Genomic DNA, 19720 nt, shown 5'->3' on the forward strand with positions numbered 1-19720 from the left:
TTCGCTTTGCCGGGTTATGAGTTCAGCAAGAGGTACAAGGAGTCTATATTTATCCAGAAGATAAGCCTTTCAAGATGACCACATTGTCCCACACAACAGACACTTTAGCACAGGTGCTCTAACACCAGGGTTATTTCTGGATGCTTTCTCCGCCCCTTACAGAGTGGGGGGATCTCCAAGAACTTTAGGAGGCTTATGTTTCAAAGACAAGGGGCTTTGGCTAACAGCGGGATCTTAAGACGCCCTTGAAACGGCTCCAGGAGGCCCTGTTGTGCACTTTGTCTTTAAGCGGAAGATGCCTCTATAATGAGGATTAGGAGATAGTGTGTCACTCATGGATTGTTCAGGTGTGTTTCTCAGCTCCATAAAAGGAGTTATACAAACAGAATGATGAGCAGAAGGTCTAACGGTCAGATCAAATTATAAACCAAAAGGTCACGCAGTCACTCTCTGCAGTAGACAATACATGTCCATGACTGCTGCTGTGAATCTGTAAATTGTCCTTGAGCAAGGCACTGAAATCTGAACTGGTCACCTACTGGATGTCACTCTGGATACAATAATTATTGTATCCAGAGTGACAGTTACAACATGGTGACCAGCTATAACATGATGCCTGAGAGTAAAAATGATAAATCCAAATAAGCACAAAAAATGTTTATGTAAATGTATGCATTAAAAAAGTGTTACATTATTTTTGCATAAAAAATCAGAAAATCCATTTGCTGTTTTTTGTAATCTTTAAATAAAACCATCTCCACTGTCTGGAAAATGAACTCCAAACTTGCCCAATTAAGTTTCATGTTTATTTGTCCTTTCTGGTGGCTGGAGATGGATGAAATGACACACAATGTTGCTTCACTTTCTTTGTCCACAACATGCATTGCTGCAGTGTTAGCACTGTATTTTTTATTATTATTATTTTGCTGCTGCTTATTCATCTTGTGGACTTCACGGAGGCTAAATTTTCTAATATTTTAAGTACAGAACGGGGTTAATTGAAAGAATCTTTAAACTTGAAAGAATCACTCCTTTATATATTTCCATGAGTCTTCTGGGATAGCCCATGAGGGACAATAGTCATATTCACAAGTGTATATGATATGAGACCAGAACTATAAATATGTGTAGAAAAAATAGAAACGAAAACATTGAAAATCAGTTCAAGTATTCAGGGACACTTTTGCCTTGAGGCAACTTTGAACCCTGACACTGATGCTAAGTGAAGTCCAGTTCTCAAATAGTTTTATGAATGCCTAATTGCATGTAAAATCTGGATCTTGTACTAAGATTGGTTCAATGTAACTGAGTTTTTAATAAGTTGAATAGATTAAATGATGCTTTAGTAATATCTGGCAATCAATAATTTAAACTCTTTCCAAAAACAGTTCTTTTTATGTGTGAATGTTAAATGTGTTCTGCCACAACAATGATAGCAAAGGAAACTTCCGTATCAGAACTTTCTCCTTTCCTCGGAGGCTGAAGTCAAACGCCTCGTCCTTTAGGGACCAACACAACCTGAAGCCAAGTAACTAACACACACAAACACATGAAAACAGGCTGTGGAGATGAGAAGAAGCAAGGGGTACAACTCTCTAGAGGACAACCCTCACTGGGCTGCCTACAGCACTGCCTGTAGCACACAGACCAGAAAGAAGTGCTGGGGTGTGCACACTGTGTGTTTGTGTATACATGTATTTAAGAATGTGTGCACTCAAGAGTGCACAATCATCATTATGCATGAGAATTTGCACACCCTGTGTACTTCAGGACGTATTTCATGAGTGTTTTATGAGTCGCATGCCCCGAGTGTGTACACTGTGTACACACACTAACCACATTTGTTTTATAGATTTGAGTTATAGCAACATATCTCAAGATAAGATATGGTCAGTTTCACTGCTCTGTGCATAATTAAACTTCTCACCATCACAGCAGGGCCGACATTCTCCCACTCAGCATCCGTTGGTTTCTCTCTGATTGGCTGCAGTTCGTCCGGGTGGGGTTGGTCATGCAAAGAGGGTGACGCCGACTCCTTTGGGTCTTCTCGCTCGTCAGCGGCCCAGGCTGCATTGTCCTGACCTATCACTTCCTCAGACGGTGGTTGAAAGGGAGGCGTTGCTCGCATGGAAGACATCATTCTGAAAGGCAAAAAGGAGAAGGTTTTCATTTTGGTGGCCTCAGTGGATTGCAGTCCTGTCAACCAAGATGGACGCAAACTGAAGTGACACATGAACAGTGACAAAAACTAGTGTTGCATCACACGATGATAAAGAGAGAGATAACGATCATCAGAAACCAGTCATGAAACCAAAACCTTCCTGGAAGTCGCGGTGCATCTGCTGTGGAACACTGCACACACTGAAACACTAGTTATGAAAAAAGAGACTTTTTCTATGCTTTGTAATGTGTAAAATTGTACAGTTTGTTAACTGGAAAATTGTAGGAAATAATTAAACTGTATACTTTGGTACTGCTTATGTGTTTCCATGCACATAATCAAAGTACAGTTTTCATTTGATTTGGAATTTATTTTACTTAAAGGAAACCTACAAATTCACGCATCTTAAACCATGCTTTAGTACTTTTTAGAAATGATTGCAATGGTCAGCTAGTTACTAGGTTGTTACTATATTTACTGTATTTTAAGTGTTATTAGTTCAAAAGATCACATCAAAATTATTTAAAATTAAAATTCCATCCAATTTTTTGTGAAAGAAACATCTTTCACAAAGATTGAAGGATTTTTTTTTTTGAACTCTTGGATTTTGGAGGTTAAAGGTCAATGTACTTCACAGTGGTCACTGACTTTGATTTTAGTTGAAGAATTGACAACTGACAAAAACTCACACCAACATAAAGAGCATGAAATGAAATAGTGACATTTTAAATCAAAGGTCAGAGGTCAGTTTGAGACTTAATGTTGTGGGAAAAAAACTATTTAATGCCATAATTGAGGAGAAGATCGGGAGATTGTGACCCTATTTTACATTTGGACAGATTTTGAATTGGTGGCATTAATCTTTTGCACCAACTTGAAACTATGGTGACAGTAAAAGTATTTACATCATGTTATTATTATTATTATTATTGTTGTGCTGCTGGATTAAAGCTGTGTTTGATACATTTTAGAATAGCATCTTTGCAGCAACATTGATATTGTCAGCTATCATACCTCCAACTGTGCAGAATCAGCTTCAGGGGACAAGCACATGAACATAATGTCTGAAGCAGAAAACAGGGTCACAGTCTTCACCACATATATTCACTACGTGATATGAATCAGGACAGATATGGATGCAAATTGCAAATTTTTTCTGCCATCATGAGGTTGAGAGTTCTCATTTTACTTCTAATTTGTTCAAATATAAAGTGGTACATCTACAAGATTTGTGCAGGTTAAGTGCACAGCTTCATGAAATTCTTGACTGTCTCAGTTGTTGGAATTAAGGGTTAATGTAAATCACCACAATCAGCAGCATAATGCAAGAAAAAAAATGTTGGGTGCTCTACTTTCAGTGTGTTAAATAATTTTAGATTTTTGTCCATCACTGACTGCACACTGACACCACACACACACACACACACACACAAACTACTGGAGATTTCAAAACCGTGCATTTGAATAGATAATTCAAAGCCACAACTTTATTTAAAATGCTGAGACATGAATGTTGGAGATGTAATTACAGCTCGCTCACACATAGCTAAGCAATTTTAAGTACATATCATATTTTTGGCATTTATGGACACACTCATTCAGAGCAACTCACACGCTGCACGCACACATGCGCACACACATAAACACACACAAACACAGAGGCAGAGGCACATGGGGGTAATCTATTAATCTACTAAGCAGCATCAAGGCCTCTCATCACCTCAGAGCTATTAAAGAAGCAGGCGCTCGCTCTGCTGCTGAGTGTGAGTGGAAAACTCTCTTTTTTCTAATGTGAGCCTCACGCTAAGAGTGTCATTAAGCAAATACATCATTTCCTGTAATGACTTCCCTTTGTTGCACTGTACTTATGAGGACATTCACTGACCACATTTATTGCACCTCCGAGGTCGTCTTTCACATTGACTGCAGCCCTAAATTCTTATATTAAGTAAAAACAAGCTCATTTTTCTGGTCATATACGAGTACAATGCGCACACATATTTGCATACATAAACACACACAAATTCAAACAATTCTATGGAAACAGCCACAAATCCAAGCCAAATTTGTGGGTGATAACTTACAATGTATACTGTGTTCCATCTGAAAAGACATCAGTGTGAGTGATTCCCTAAAACAGTGCCACCCCTTGGTCCACACACCACACACAGACACACATTAGTAATATCTGGATCACAGCTTATGTGAAGCAAAACAGATTGCTAAGTCAGCATTAGTGCTCAGTAAATCACAGCAGGCTGTCCATCTCTGAAATATGGCCTCCTGGGTGCCCTTAAACATAAGTCTGACCCTCTGTCAAATGTCTGAGAGAAAAGAGCAGGGGTTGCAGTCTGAGTGTGCGGGAGGCAGAATAAGGTGAGTAATGCCTAATTTACAGGGGGAGCTAATAAACCCTACAGTGACAGATTACAATCAAATGTCGCATGAACTAAACTGACCGGGAAAGGAGAACAGACAGAGACTGTAGAAAATGCTAAAACTAAAAGAAGAAAGGAGTGGATGGAGAAGGAAAAGTATGTGCCTGCTTAGATCCAGACTGTATGTGAGAACTGTGCGGTTTGTAGCTTTGCAGAGAACGTGCCGTTTTTGTTCCGTATGTACAGCGTATCTGGGTGATCTGTGATGCATAATGTGGAAAGAGTCGGATTCCCATGTGGCTTCGACTTTTGTTCGGTGATTCTGAGGGAGGTAAGTAACGTTCTGTGCATGTCGTCTTTTACTACCTCAGTAGGAATGCAGCTTCCAGTGACAGAGCGATGCAGGTTGAATTAGAGGAATGTTGGGCAGTGTCGTGGCATGAAAAGCGACACTCGCTCAACTCTGACCTGAAGATTTTGGACAACCATTAACCACTGTAACGAAACCACCTTCTCCTTTAGGCTGATAACAAAATACAATATCATCTAATTTTAGAACTTCGCAGCAAAGCATCCCATTATTTATCTCACGCACATTCAGTTTTTACCGGTTTTGTTATTTTTTCCGTGTTTCTCTCTAACTTCTTTATTGCATTGTTCACTGTTCCAAACGTTGAATATCATTGAATTGCACATAATTTTCTCGTCGTAAGTTGGTCCAAATATTAATTAATCAAATCAGGAGGTGCATGTGAAAGAGGTCACTCATAGGGATGAACATACAAACTCCGCATCTCTACTGAATGTTGTAGCATCTTTTGGTAACTTAACTATTTCAGTTCAGTCTCACCACTTTAATCTTTGTTATTTTCACCTTAAACCCCTATTGTATGTCCCCTACCAAGCACAGGAGTCATGGCAGTCAGTTAAATTGGCAACTAGCTGGTTGTGAAAACTCCTACGACAATGCTGAAGACCCATGTATTTCTTTAAAGGTGTGGTGCAGAGCAAAACAGAGTTTTAACAAGTTTCAAAAATCTATTAAAATCCTAATACCAAATCTCTGTGGTCAATCCCTAAACTGAATACAACTCTGAAAGTCAAGGCAAGCTTCTCAAATTATAGCTCATCGGTGGTTCAACGATGAAGATGCTACTGGTCTTTTTGAGTAAGATTGTTCTTCTCATGCACATGGTGTCAAGTCTTGGTGACGTCTGGCTGTACGAAGTTGACTTAGTTTTCTAGTGTTTTGAAGACTTAAGTGTCATGAACTTCTACAGCTCTCTACCAGTGTCATCCTCACTCCCCCAAATGCATGATTCAACTGATTGGAATAGCAAAAGGTTTAAGTCCGTGGTTTAAATTTCTCCAGACCTTTGTATTTTTACGCAGTGGTATGGGTACATGAGATTGTAAGACTCCAGACAACCAACAAACAAGAAATCACTTATCCATGATCAGCTGGTGCAATCCACACTGGAACGATGAGAGAGCGATGGGGAGCCGGGGAGGGAGAAGACAGAGGAGGGCCTATATTTAGCTGACAATATTGCTGGTGCTGTGTTTATGGGGGAGCTTAGGACTAAGTTTCTTGGAACTGGTGTCTCATATGGCCAGGAATGCCCAGCCCCTTAACTCACCGCCACCGATAGGGTTTCATCATGCAACAGGACGGGGTTTGTTGGTAAGCATGCCACTAGGCCTTTTGTGATTGGCTGGAGCAGGAAAACAATATACTTCATCAGGAAAAGACTCACATTACTAATGCTTAGATGACTCTATTGTTTACCAAGCATTACTAATGTTAAGGTCAACCAGTTAATTGCTATGAACTTAGTTTAGAAGCTATTGTAGTGCCTCATTACTTAAAATAGGCACTTGCTTCAAAAAGTTGCTAAAAAGAAAAAATACTAAAGCTTACCCACATTTTTAAGGTAATTCATATAAGGTGACAGGGGAAGAGAAATGACCACAAGAAGAATTCTATCAAAATGTAAGATAAAATCAGCTTAGATTCGATTGCCAGAAAAGTGTGAGAAAAAAGAGTATTGAGGTGTTTCACATCAGTACTTTTACAGACAGACCTTATAACTGCACATTTTTAAGAGCAAGGTTTCCTTTGAGTTGTAAAAAAATGATACCACTACACTAAAAAGAAAGGCACTGTTTGGAAGCGAGCATTCATGTGTCCTAATTTCCGAAAAATGAAAAGCATTTTGAAGATGTGGGTTTTTTGTCTGACCGCAGCCCTTACGCGTGACAATATCAGCTCTTTTCCTACTGAGACGTAAGATAAAATTGAGTGATTATAGCAGGAGAAACAAACTTCTCCCAATGAGACCAACAAAAGAATGAGTTTGGCTACACTGAGACACTCTCAGGAAACAGTAATGTGGCGATAATGTTACACTGATACCTGAAAAACAAATTCATTTTCACACACATTGCTCTCCAAAAGCCTTTTCATATTGTCAGACATCTAGACAAACACCAAATCTTTCCCCTGAAAGCAGTTCTCCTGTTTAAGATATTTCTTGGAAAGTGATACTGGTGAGATTGCCTGCTTGATAACTAAACAGAGCACACACTGTTGAGTTAGAAGTTTTAATTTTTCATCCTCATGAGTTTTCTTATGAGTATGAAGTCAGGAAGATCAACCCACAAGTACAGTTAAGAGCCAGAGATCAAATCTAAGGTGAATACACGCTTTATATTGTCAAAAAAATAATCACAATGAAGGTATGCTCAGCAAGGTTACTTACTGTTCTCTTTGAGCATTTTGCTTTAAGTTCCCTTCCTTCCCTTGTTGCCTATGGAAATTCTTACGGCTTTTAGCTCAGAGACATACTCAACAAACAAAGTGCTGCCGGTGGACAGCTAGCTAAGTCCCCTTCTAAATCGTGGACAGTAACTTAGAATCCCTTTGTGAGTGGAAGAAAAACAAAAACCAGGGTCGGAATTTGGCAGGAAAGCGTTGTTCAGATCTGGCCTGGAACCTGGCGACTTGGCAGAAACAATCAGGCATTGTGGAGCGTGGACGGAGAGGGACCTGTGACAGATGAGAGAGGGAGAGAGAGGGCCCCCTCTTAGAAAAACAGTACACAAAGCACCATTCACAACCCAGGTCCCTTCTGCCACTTGTGGAGCGAGAGAAGGGCTCCGACAAAGGCCTCCAACTCGACCAATTGGGTGTAAAATCTCCAGCCGTCCCAGCTGGATAGAACTGAGGAAGTGGGAAATACCAAAGAGAAAGAGAGACAGAGAATGAGAGGAGAGGAAAAAACAAGAGGAGAAAGAAAATGAGGACTTTCCTTGGAATTGTTTGTCTTTTGGACAGTCCCAACAAGAAAATAAAGTGAAAAAGAGCAAACTGAAGGTTTAAATAGAAACACAGAGGCCCTCTGTGTTGGCACGAAGAAAATGTAGCGACACAAGCTAAATCCCTGAGTAAGATGACATTATCGGCAGTGTCCTCTCAGTAGCATCGAGCATTTTGTACTTTGGTCCATCATTCTTTTGAGTAATTATGATTCTAAACTGACCCAATAACAGCTGAGATCTGGTGACATTGGAGTATCTCTACAACAATGTTTACCACTATATTTCAGTGGTAAACATTATTTTAGTGAGTATGTTGACTTTAAAGCAAAGTCTTTTCTGGGTCCTTTGGTTTTTTCCAAAGACATGAATTCTAAATTGGCCATAGTGGAAAGGAAGAGTGAACGATTGTTGTTTGAGACCTGTCCAGGATGTTTCCCATCTCTAATCCAATGTCAGCTGAGACTTGTACAGCCCGCATAGCTACAAGATGGAAGTCTTTGAGTTTGTTGCCATGCTCTCAGATCTCTTTCAGTACTTTGCTTTCAAAACTCAAAATGATGGTCAAACCTACAAAAACATGATCAATTGCTAAAACCAGAATTATCCATGAAACGCTTACTTCAGCAAGATATAATTGCACTTTGACAAAGTTGAGGTGCTCACAACAGACAGATTTCTGAAATAATGACAAAAATCAAAGCAACAGATGCCAAGTTTTTACAACTTTTAGTTTCAAGAGTGGGTTGAGCTATAAAAAGAAATATTGATCCTAGATTCCCCATACTTGATTGGGGTAGTCCACTTATTTAAAAACTTAATTGCTGCAGTGAAGTTGTTCAGCAGCCATCAAGTCTGTGGTTTCTCCAGGCAAGTCCCAGGTGTGAATAAGGAGCAGGGCGTTGCTCACAAGAGCATGTGCTCAGTTACTTTCCCTGGATAAATAAATAAGGGAAAAAAAGAGAGGAGAATTGGCCTTGTATGAGAACAACTCTCCCAGCTACTAAATCTTGGGTCTGTCTGGATCCTCATTAGATCATCGCAGAGCGCTGCAAACAGAGGGCACTGTCATAGGTCAGACATGAGGAATGTGAACACACACACTGCCCTGTTTTCTCCCAGAGAATCCCTCGTCCTGGCCCTTTAGCCCAAAATAGCAAAGCTCAATAGCAAAGCCAGTTACCCCCAAACCAGCCCATTTCGTCACTGCCTTAATAGCAAGAAAAGCAGTTTTGTTTTCAGAAAAGTCCAACCTATTAACGGGTATTTCAGCGTCAGAGGCGGCTCTGTAGATGTGTAGCCATCAGAGCCAACAAACAGCTACCCTATTTCAAAGTTATAGTTGCTTATCGCATTCAGTTGCAGGTATTCTCTGACCTTTTCTTGACTTAAGTGAAACAATGAAGGGAGGTGAGCTGAAGGCGGATGCCGTGCACAATGTTCGGTCACAACAGTACCTTCATCAATCAGCCGTCACAACCAAATCCTTCCACGATTCTCAGGTAAACAGGAGTCATTGTGTCACCATCAGTGTGTTACGCTGAGGAGCTCGATATATTTAACTCGTTAGACACTATTTACAACCTCCGGGCACTCAGAGGGGATGGGCAGGGTCCGCTTTGAGGCACGGAACAGAGTATAACTGAATTAACTCTTAATTGAATTATTAGATCCTAGGACAGTAAGAATATATTGCAAATTTAATAACAGTAAATTTTCAATTGACAGTCTCAGTGGACTAATAACATTTATTTTTTAGGAGAAGAATTACAGCAATTCTTCAGGCTGATCAGTTCACATTCAAACTTAGTACGAAAAAGAAACAACATGTTGAATTTTTCTCAGTGATTTATCTTACACTCGCTATTCACTTTACATGGAACAAACTAATGAATCTTTGGGACATTTCCATTTTACTATACAGTTCATTTGTTAGACCTTTGCAGGTAATATTCAAATTCATTTGAAAGTCTTCTTAGAGTAGTTTGGATTTACAAAAATTTTGCTTTACTATTATTATTAGGATTGTAAATTCACAACATCACAACACATTGTGTGTATATTTAAGTTTCATATACATTTTTATATTTTTAGAGTCACCATTACTGACCTGAAAACCTGTTAAATCAGAGGTAGATATCACAGCTCCACCAAGACAGTTTGATTGACACGTCACATCTGGGAGGTGCAGTACAGACATACCACATAAATGCAAACATGTTAGTAAGTACACACGTGGACAAAATTGTTGGTACCCCTCAGTTAAAGAAGGAAAAACCCACAATTCTCACTGAAATCACTTGAAACTCACAAAAGTAACAATAAATAAAAATTTATTGAAAATTAAATAATCAAAATCAGCCATCACTTTTGAATTGTTGATTAACATAGTTATTTAAAAAAACAAACTAATGAAATAGGGCTGGACAAAAATGATGGTACCCATAACTTAATATTTTGTTGCACAACCTTTTGAGGCAATCACTGCAATTAAACGATTTCTGTATTTGTCAATGAGCGTTCTGCAGCTGTCAACAGGTATTTTGGCCCACTCCTCATGAGCAAACAGCTCCAGTTGTCTCAGGTTTGATGGGTGTCTTCTCCAAATGGCATGTTTCAGCTCCTTCCACATATGTTCAATGGGATTCAGATCTGGGCTCATAGAAGACCACTTTAGAATAGTCCAACGCTTTTCTCTCAGCCATTCTTGGGTGTTTTTGGCTGTGTGTTTTGGATCGTTGTCCTGTTGGAAGACCCATGACCTGCGACTGAGACCAAGCTTTCTGACACTAGGCAGCACATTTCTCTCCAGAATGCCTTGATAGTCTTCAGATTTCATCGTACCTTGCACACTTTCAAGACACCCTGTGCCAGATGCAGCAAAGCAGCCCCAAAACATTACTGAGCCTCCTCCATGTTTCACCGTAGGGACAGTGTTCTTTTCTTCGTATGCTTAGTTTTTGAGTCTATGAACATAGAGTTGACGTGCCTTACCAAAAAGCTCCAGTTTGGTCTCATCTGTCCAAAGGACATTCTCCCAGAAGCTTTGTGGCTTGTCAACATGCATTTTTGCAAATTCCAGTCTGGCTTTTTTATGAGTTTTTTTCAGCAGTGGTGTCCTCCTTGGTCGTCTCCCATGAAGTCCACTTTGGCTCAAACAACGACGAATGGTGCGATCTGACACTGATGTACCTTGGCCTTGGAGTTCACCTTTAATTTCTTTGGAGGTTGCTCTGGGCTCTTTGGATACAATTCGAACGATCCGTCTCTTCAATTTGTCATCAATTTTCCTCTTGCGGCCACGTCCAGGGAGGTTGGCTACTGTCCCGTGGGTCTTGAACTTCTGAATAATATGAGCCACTGTTGTCACAGGAACTTCAAGCTGTTTAGAGATGGTCTTATAGCCTTTACCTTTAAGATGTTTGTCTATAATTTTTTTTGGATGTCCTGGGACAATTCTCTCCTTCGCTTTCTGTTGTCCATGTTCAGTGTGGTACACACCTTTTCACCAAACAGCAGGGTGACGACTTGTCTCCCTTTAAATAGGCAGACTGACTGATTATGAGTTTGGAAACACCTGTGATGTCAATTAAATGACACACCTGAGTTAATCATGTCACTCTGGTCAAATAGTTTTCAATCTTTTATAGAGGTACCATCATTTTTGTCCAGGCCTGTTTCATTAGTTTGTTTTTTTAAATAATTATGTTAATCAACAATTCAAAAGTAATGGCTGTTTTTGATTATTTAATTTTCAATAAATTTTTATGTATTGTTACTTTTGTGAGTTTCAAGTGATTTCAGTGAGAATTGTGGGTTTTTCCTTCTTTAACTGAGGGGTACCAACAATTTTGTCCACGTGTGTAGGTCAGCGGCACAAGCACATTGCACTGCATCCCACTAGGAGGAGGTACTGAAGAATGGCAGCTATCACATGCCTGGTGATAGGATGGCCTAAACAAAGTGTAGCTTTACCATCCTAAACATTAGGATGTTGACTGTTTCCAAACAGTGAGTTCATAACTTTACAATGTGATATGAAAGGTCAATCTGTCAGGTAAACCACTCAATTTTGGTTCAAAAAATAAATAAGAAATGCTGTATTTGCTGTAGCATATTAACATGTGATCCATTTAAAAGCATATTATTTTTATATTAAGATAAACTGCTTTCAAAACTAGACAGGATTTTATAAGAAAACAAAAAACACAGTTTCAAGTGCTCCGAGCAAAGGAAGCTAATGGCACCAATAATACTGTTCAGTGGACTCCTCTTTAATGTAAGTAAAGAGAAAATATTTTGTTTTAAAATAGATCTCTTCTCCTAAATTTGCCAAAACATATTCCCCAAACCATGGGGGGAAATTGTGGAGTGAAATTCCCTTTACCCAGCATCCAGAGAATATTTCAATATTACCAACGTGGACAAACATTGCAATTTAAGGATTTTGTCCCTCATCAGATGGACACCTGGAGCAAACATGGGGTTTGATGTCTTCATAAGTCCTGCTGATGGAAAATCTCAATCAAAGTCAATGATGGAACACTCAAAAAATGATGAATGCATCGTTTGTACAGTGGGCGTAAACACGCCACCACTATGCTCTGGCTCTCTGTTCAGGCTCTGTACCTCAGTGATGCTGGACTGAAACCACAGACCCCCAGAAATCCATAAGTGGCCTTAGTGACCAACACCCTCCCTTGTGCTTGTTATTTTTCCTGGCATGTGAACACACCCCTAGCTAACACAAATACAGTACACATATACATTTATCTACTTCATGGCAACGATACAGAGTAAACCATTGAAGAGACCATTGAAGACCAAAGTCAACACTCAGCGGCTCAAAAGGACTATTTATCTGCTCGCTCCTGCTCACAGTATTTAGAAGTCTGACCTGGTATGAACATTTTGTCTCTTAATCATAGATCTCTGAGCATACTATCACCTTACCAGACAAATTCTGTCCATAAAACGGTAGACTTGATTGTACAATACTTAGGAGTAACGATTAAAGCAGATGACGATATATTTGCATGTTGGAGGCTTCGAGAAAACTATCAAGAACTAGATAGTCATATATGATTAGATGTTTCTGTAATATTAAGAACATTCTGTGTCCTGGCCTCCAAACTTCCCACATCCCAATCCAGCCGAGCATCCATGTGAACAATATGATTCACGGTGACCCCGCCTCACAACCCACAGGACTCAAAGGCTCTGCTGCCAATGTCCTATTACCAGACACCACAGCAGACCCCCAGAGTCCTGGGTCCTGGGTCACAGCTGTTTTGGTGGTATGTGGGTGACCTACACAGATTTAGGCAGATGGTTTTAATGTTATAATCAGTGTAGTTCAAAGCAGAGTCAAAACCAACCATATACTTGTATCCTTTTAACTTGCTTTCCATTTGCTTTAGGTGCAAAGACTATCATTTTGGGTTTATTAGCAGCTAAAAGAAATAAAATTACACAATAACCAAGACTTTTGTTGGTGATGTAAGGCTCGTCATCATCAGCATAACATTATACAGAAATATTTTTTAAATGACACAATTAGAAATTATCCTGAATTTAGACTGAAAAGCAGTTGTTGAATTGTAAGAGTAGATAACAATAGAAGGCCCACCCTGAGAAAGCCTTTATGTAATCTATCTATGTTCAGGCAAATTACTGATGGCACTTCAAAGTGGAATTTCTCTGTTATGTGTAAACAACAATGTCTGGGCACCAGCTGATTATAAATGCAACTTCAGAGAAAAATGCGCACATTTAAAATGACAAACATTTCAGATATCAAGATATTTTAAAATGAAGACATCGAGTGATAGAAAGGAAGTTCTCAGTCCAACAAAAACGATCTAAAACCCCTGAAAAAACAGCATCAGTGTGTCTGCATTGTCTTAATTTGTTTAAATCTGTACAACAACATGCACTCCTCTGCTCTTCACTCTATTAGCTCTTTTTCTCTTCACCTCTTTTCACCTCTGATCTTTATCAGCTTAAAGCACATACAGCTTGCCATTTGACAAACTCCTTACAGAGGTAATACAGTGTTTATCTGTCTAGAGCTGATGCACCACCAAAGCCAGGTGTCCTCTCACTTGAAGCTATCAGGTAACTTTGACCTCTGTAGGGAAGAACATAATTCCACTGCGATGCACAAATAAGATCGTTACACAAGTTTTAAGCCTTGTTGTGCTTCGCCCGCTCCATATAGTTGACAGAAGCTGTAAACAAGGGGAAATCCTATTATCTTAAGAATTTACAAGCAACTTTGTACCACCTTGTTTCAAGCCAGGAAGATATTAACTGTCTTTAAATGCATCCTTTCACACATATAAAAAAATTTACGTAATTTAAATTTTTCAATTTAGACAAAGTAGATGCAACTGGGTATGTTAATAAACCACCCAAAGGAATGCAAATATGTTTACCATATCACATAATTCAAGCAAAATAAGTAAGCAAATTGGAGTTAATTTTCCAAAAGGTTCAATTTTAAAGGTATCAGTGGCGGTAAAGTCTATTTCAGGGTGACATCAGCAGTAGAAAGTTAACATAGAAGCCTGTGGCGATATGACAGCTGCCCTCACACATGAGTGAGCACATTAGCCCTGAGGCTAGAGGCAAGAAAAAGTGAGTTTCAATAAGTCATTACGAGACTCAAGGGCCTCACCAAAGCTGAGAACAATCATCAGATATGTTTGCTGTTCTTCAGTGTTAATTTACTGCTTCTGTCCACCCTGGTTCACATTTATAATTCAGTAAATGTTGAGTGGAGAGACTACGATGGCACTGAGGAACTAAACCTCTCTCAAAGACAAAAGTGGGGAACAATTGCATCAGTTGTCACTTCTTAGCTTACTGCATCTATTTTACATTCAGACAACGGAAATCAAAGGCATGACAGTCTTGTTTAATGTTCTTAATTAAAAGAAAAATAACTGCAATCCTGAAGAACCACAAATGTTCAAAAACGTTTTAGTGACACCGGCAACCGACATAATCAAAGTAAATTCTGGCTCTGCAAACATCAGAAAAGGTGAATTTATCAATACTCAACCTTTATTTTACCAAAATAAAATGTATATTTCAAGACTACTTCTACGTAAATTTGCATTGTTGAAATGGAAAACCGAAAGCATTTAAAACTTTTATGCAAACAAAAGAATTAGAATCAAACAAGGAGCTCTAGAGTGTAACATCATCTGCAGGAGCGTCCAAACAGGTGGCTTTTAAAGCACCCAGGAGGCGCGAAAGCCTGCTAATCCCAGATTAGGACTGACAAGTCGTTTCACTGCATGCCCCCATTGTAATCCCAGTTGCCTCTCTATCCTCTGACAATGAGCTTTGTTCCCTATCTGAGAAAGAGCTTTGAGGATTTCCTCAGCTTTGTTAGCATGAAATGACTGCATTATTCAGAGGCGAGCTACTTTCAGTCGATCAATAAACAACATATTTTTATTCAATTATTGACTGTCGTGAATGCCTAATGTGTACAGATGGTCCAGACAAGTCTTCACAGAACACAGAATGTAATTGGAACTCCTTTTAGCAGCGTGTACAACTCTGCCTCGTATCTCATATAGAGACATGCCAGGAGAAAGAGTTGAAATGGTAGGAATGTAATTGCATTTTAACACATCAGGCGTTCGTCAGACACTCTTGCTCAGATGACCTTACTGCAAACACAACAGTATAGAATGCCAGAAATTTTAGTCACTGATATGAAATTATGTTTGAATTCACACAAGAATCCATGAAAGAGAATTTATCACATCATACATTCTTTAAAATTCTTCCTCTAGTTTACAGCATGCAGTATACAGTTATATATGTGTTCGTCTGCTGTTAAACTGAAGGCACCATGAGCTACTTTTATCATCTTTTGAATCAGTAAAATTTTCACAGCTGTTTTTTGAGTATACTTTGAAACTCTTTATTCTTTTTATGTCTCTATAGTTTCTATTAAATTAAATGTATCGTACATTGTAGTTTATTCTACATAAGAGACAAAAATGAAAGTGTTATTTTTAACTTGTTTTACTGCCTAGTTCCCATATTACTCTCAAACTCCTCACCTATAGCTAAGCAAAGGAAAGCTTAGCCAAGTACCTAAATATACCGAAAAATAAAGCTCACGTAAGTTAATGCAAGAGATTCTTCATCGACACTACCGTTTAAAAGTTTGGGGTCACCCAGGCAATTTCATGTTTTCCATGAAAACTCACACTTTTATGTGCTAACATATTTGCACAAGGGTTTCCTAATCATCAATTAGCCTTTCAACACCATGAGCTAACACAATGTAGCATTAGAACATAGAAGTGATGGTTGTTGGAAATGTTCCTCTGTACCCCTATGTAGATATTTCATTAAAAATCAGCTGTTTCCAGCTAGAATAGTCATTTACCACATTAGCAATGTCTAGACTGTATTTCTGCTTAATTTAATGTTATCTACATTTAAAAAAAAAAGCTTTTCTTTCAAAAATAAGGACATTTCTAAGGGGGCCACAAACTTTTGAATGGTTGTGTACATAACAGCTTCACGGTGGTGAAACAGTGGTCGATTTAAAAGTAGAGGAGACGTGAGAAAGGTAATGCTGACCGAGCAGTTGAGCACCTTGTTCTACTCTTCGGCAGCAGTTGTCTTGTTCGGCGGTTGGAGGCATGTCAGTGTCCCCCAGCATGTCAAGCTGTCACAATCCAGACTAATCCTTTCTGCAGTGTGTCCCCTGGTCTGGCTGAAGCCACACGATACAGAGTGTACACGGGAGGGTTTAGCTACATGTGTGTATTGTGGGAAACTTGTGGGATGTGCGATTGGAAACAGTTATGTGCGAGCCGATAAGATATATTTGATACCACGGACGAGCAGCATATATTCCATAAACACATGTAGAGCGGAGAGGGAGATGAAATGCTGAAGAGACAGCTCTGTGGCCAGTTCATACGAGCTGAGAAGAAACAGGCAGGAAAAGTGAGTAAGTCATGCTGCATGTGTCTCTGGAACATGAACATAAGCTGGAGTATGTAAAAACACATGTAAGCATACACACATTTCCAGGCTGTGGGTGTAGAGAGGTGTGAGTGTGTGCTGCAAGGTCAGAGCCTCTCTTTACCGCACAAGCTGTCCATTGTGTTTGCCAGCCTACAGAGAATATACATTGTTCACAGCACACAAGGCCTCACTTCTAACTATGTAGGAAGTTAATCTGGCCAACCAGAGGAGCCGTATTTCACATGGACTTAAATCCTTGAATCAGGGTGAATATTTAAGACTCAGGTGGCATTGTTCAGTCCAACAAAACTGATGTCAAGCGTGAAAAGTCTCGCACTGGTGCAGCCGCCAATAAACTGCGGCGATGCTGTAGACTTTTAACGACAGCTTTTACATTTGTTGTTCTGAAGGGTCTGTGTTGGTAGGAATAATCGGGCACAAGAGCAATATAACACATGCTTTCAATTAGCTTGGGGGAAAAAAAGAAAAAGTCGTGCAATATTGATAGCAGTAGAAAGAGAAATTGAAACGTCTACATTAAAAAAAAAAAGTCCACAGAAGACGATGTCATACTACTGCTTCCACTGAAAAGCAAAATCACCGCAGGCAGTAAAGTTCTGAAAAAAATTATAATAATAAAGCAACCCAGAATGGGGAGATTAGGATTGTATAAATATCCTTCTCCCTCTTACTGTGTTCTTGGTTGGACTGTAAGAGTTTCCCGTCCAGCTGTTTGATTTTTACTGCGTTAAGTATCATATCTGGACAAAGCTCTCATGAGACTCACGCAAGACATTCACAGTTGCTGGAAGGGAGCAGCGTTTTTAATAAAGCAGCGTTTCTTTTTTTGCCTGGTGCCACTGGACGAGGTTACTCTCGTCCTCTGTGTGCTCTCTCTCTCTCCAACGCAGCACGGGGCTTGCAGGCTGTAAATCACAATTAGGGGGTTCATTAGATATGGCTGATTTATTAAGACCCGGGGCTTGTCTCTGGGCCTTTCAGCCATATATTAGCTGACTACAAGATCTCATACATAGTTATGAGACATGCTGTTTACTGTATGGCATATAGGGTCACATGCCAATAGACATTAATTATTGAGTAAGACTCCATAGGTTAAATTAATGGCATCCAGATGATAAATCATTTGCATTTGTGTATTTCTTCTTCAGCGATACCCGTATGCAGCACTTTTTGACTGCATATCTAAACATGTATCTTTTTATAACGACAAATTGGCAACAGCATCAAAAATCTGTCTCCATTATCAGCAAGTGATCCAGTATTTGAAAGGGAGCCAAGCATTTTGGAGCCTCATCCAAAGGCTTTAACAAACATACTCCAGAGCTGCTTGCCCTCTTGAACACAAGCACATAAATTTGGCCTCTGTTCATATCACAGTTACTTCACTCTTAAGTGTCCCTGGCCTACATAATACAGCATTGTTTCCCCTGTAAATCAAAGTGCATTTATCGCACTACATATCAGCTTCTATCAACAATTGTCTGTAAACACAGAACCCTGATAAGTTGGCGTACATACTCTGTCTCGCTGTGCCTTATGCTTACAAATGTACAAAATTCTAATTTCCTGACATGCTATGCCTATTCTTTAAGCACTGAATGACTGAGTTCAATAAAATGTATTAACTTCAGAAATGCACTGCAAAAACATCCTGAAGCTGCAATCGCCAGCTTTTGATTTCTAAAATGGTCCTTCATGAACTGGGCCTGCATCCAGAATCATCTGTTTCTTTTCTTTTCCCCTTTTTGTGTCTTTCTGTCCAACATACCCACATGCCTGCTTATCCCGTGGCACCTTATGGCCCAGATCATTGAACATCAAGGGAACTATTGAAATAGTTCTGGATTAGTTACAGCTTGAACAGGTGAGCTCCGACTTGTTCAGACCTATTTATAGTGAAATCCTATTGTTAAGAATAGAGGCGGGTTTATCGACACAGAACAAATGGGAAGAAGAGATAGAGGGAGAGAGAGAAGCAGAGTCTTGACAGGAGTCAAAACCCTTCCTGTTCTTAATCTACACACTCATCTCACCAGATCAATTAGACAAAGCCTAATGACATACACTTGCCTGTAAAATGAAATAAAGATAAACATCGGCCACAAATCTCTCTCAGGTGTGTTTATGTGTGTGTTTGAAAGGAGCATTTTAAGAACTAAAGCTTCTCAAAAGCATTTATGCTACAGTTTTATTGCTTTTTGGTTGTTTGACTTCATTCACAGAAGCTATAAAGTAAGTTTATGAACTATGAGGCACAGAACACACAAAATAACTAATGAACATCTTCATTCTAGATTAATCTGTTAATGATTTTATGAGCAGAAAATGATGAAAAGAGGCCAATTACAAGTTCCTGGAGTCATTAAATCTGATGAATTACAGGACACGTTTGCTTTAAAAAGTGACTTAAAAAATTAATTATCAAAATAACTCCCAATCAGATTACTACTCATTTCATCGCTAAATCACATGGACGGTTAGATTGTATGACTTTGTAGAGAGTAGAATTGCATACATCAAATAATGGTAATTAAAGTCTTCAAGCAGAAGCATGTATACCCACACACACCAAACACTTTCTTCTGGCTGACTCCTGGTACATGACTAATTGAGGGCGACAGAGAACAAAGGACAAGATTAGAGGATTTAACGTGCGCCACAGGTCAGAAGGAGGTTAAGTCTCTAACTGTAATTACAGATGGGCTGGTGTCACCGAAGGATGCAGCCAGAGCAGACACCTCCACACAAGGCTGAGCTGCTCAGTCCAGGCCCACTGGGTCAGGATCGCCGAGCGCACGGCTGTCGTGTAACTGTGTGAAAGTCAGAGAGAGCG

General features: G+C 39.5%; 2 protein-coding genes across 6 annotated transcripts in view; one reads left to right on the forward strand and one right to left on the reverse strand.

Annotated features, from left to right (window-relative positions):
• LOC110960319 (rhombotin-1) overlaps positions 1 to 2974 on the forward strand; it is a 266898-nt gene extending 263924 nt beyond the window's left edge. Inside the window, exon 5 of the mRNA XM_051952585.1 lies at positions 2965 to 2974. The gene's annotated coding sequence lies outside the window, so the exon portion shown is untranslated. The remainder of the gene's footprint in view (positions 1 to 2964) is intronic.
• LOC110956886 (transcription factor SOX-6-like) overlaps positions 1 to 19720 on the reverse strand; it is a 111001-nt gene that overhangs the window by 68672 nt on the left and 22609 nt on the right. For 3 of the 5 annotated variants that reach the window (XM_051952584.1, XM_022202640.2, XM_022202642.2), the window contains exon 3: positions 1928 to 2141. In XM_051952584.1, coding sequence (XP_051808544.1) covers positions 1928 to 2140 — 213 coding nt within the window. In that variant the 5' untranslated portion in view covers position 2141. Of the gene's footprint in view, positions 1 to 1927; positions 2171 to 19720 lie in introns of those variants that run through there. The other 2 variants (XM_051952583.1, XM_022202639.2) reach the window with 1 other exon arrangement.

The sequence above is a fragment of the Acanthochromis polyacanthus genome, chromosome 8 (assembly GCF_021347895.1).
Source record: "Acanthochromis polyacanthus isolate Apoly-LR-REF ecotype Palm Island chromosome 8, KAUST_Apoly_ChrSc, whole genome shotgun sequence".
Taxonomy (NCBI): Eukaryota; Metazoa; Chordata; class Actinopteri; family Pomacentridae; genus Acanthochromis; species Acanthochromis polyacanthus.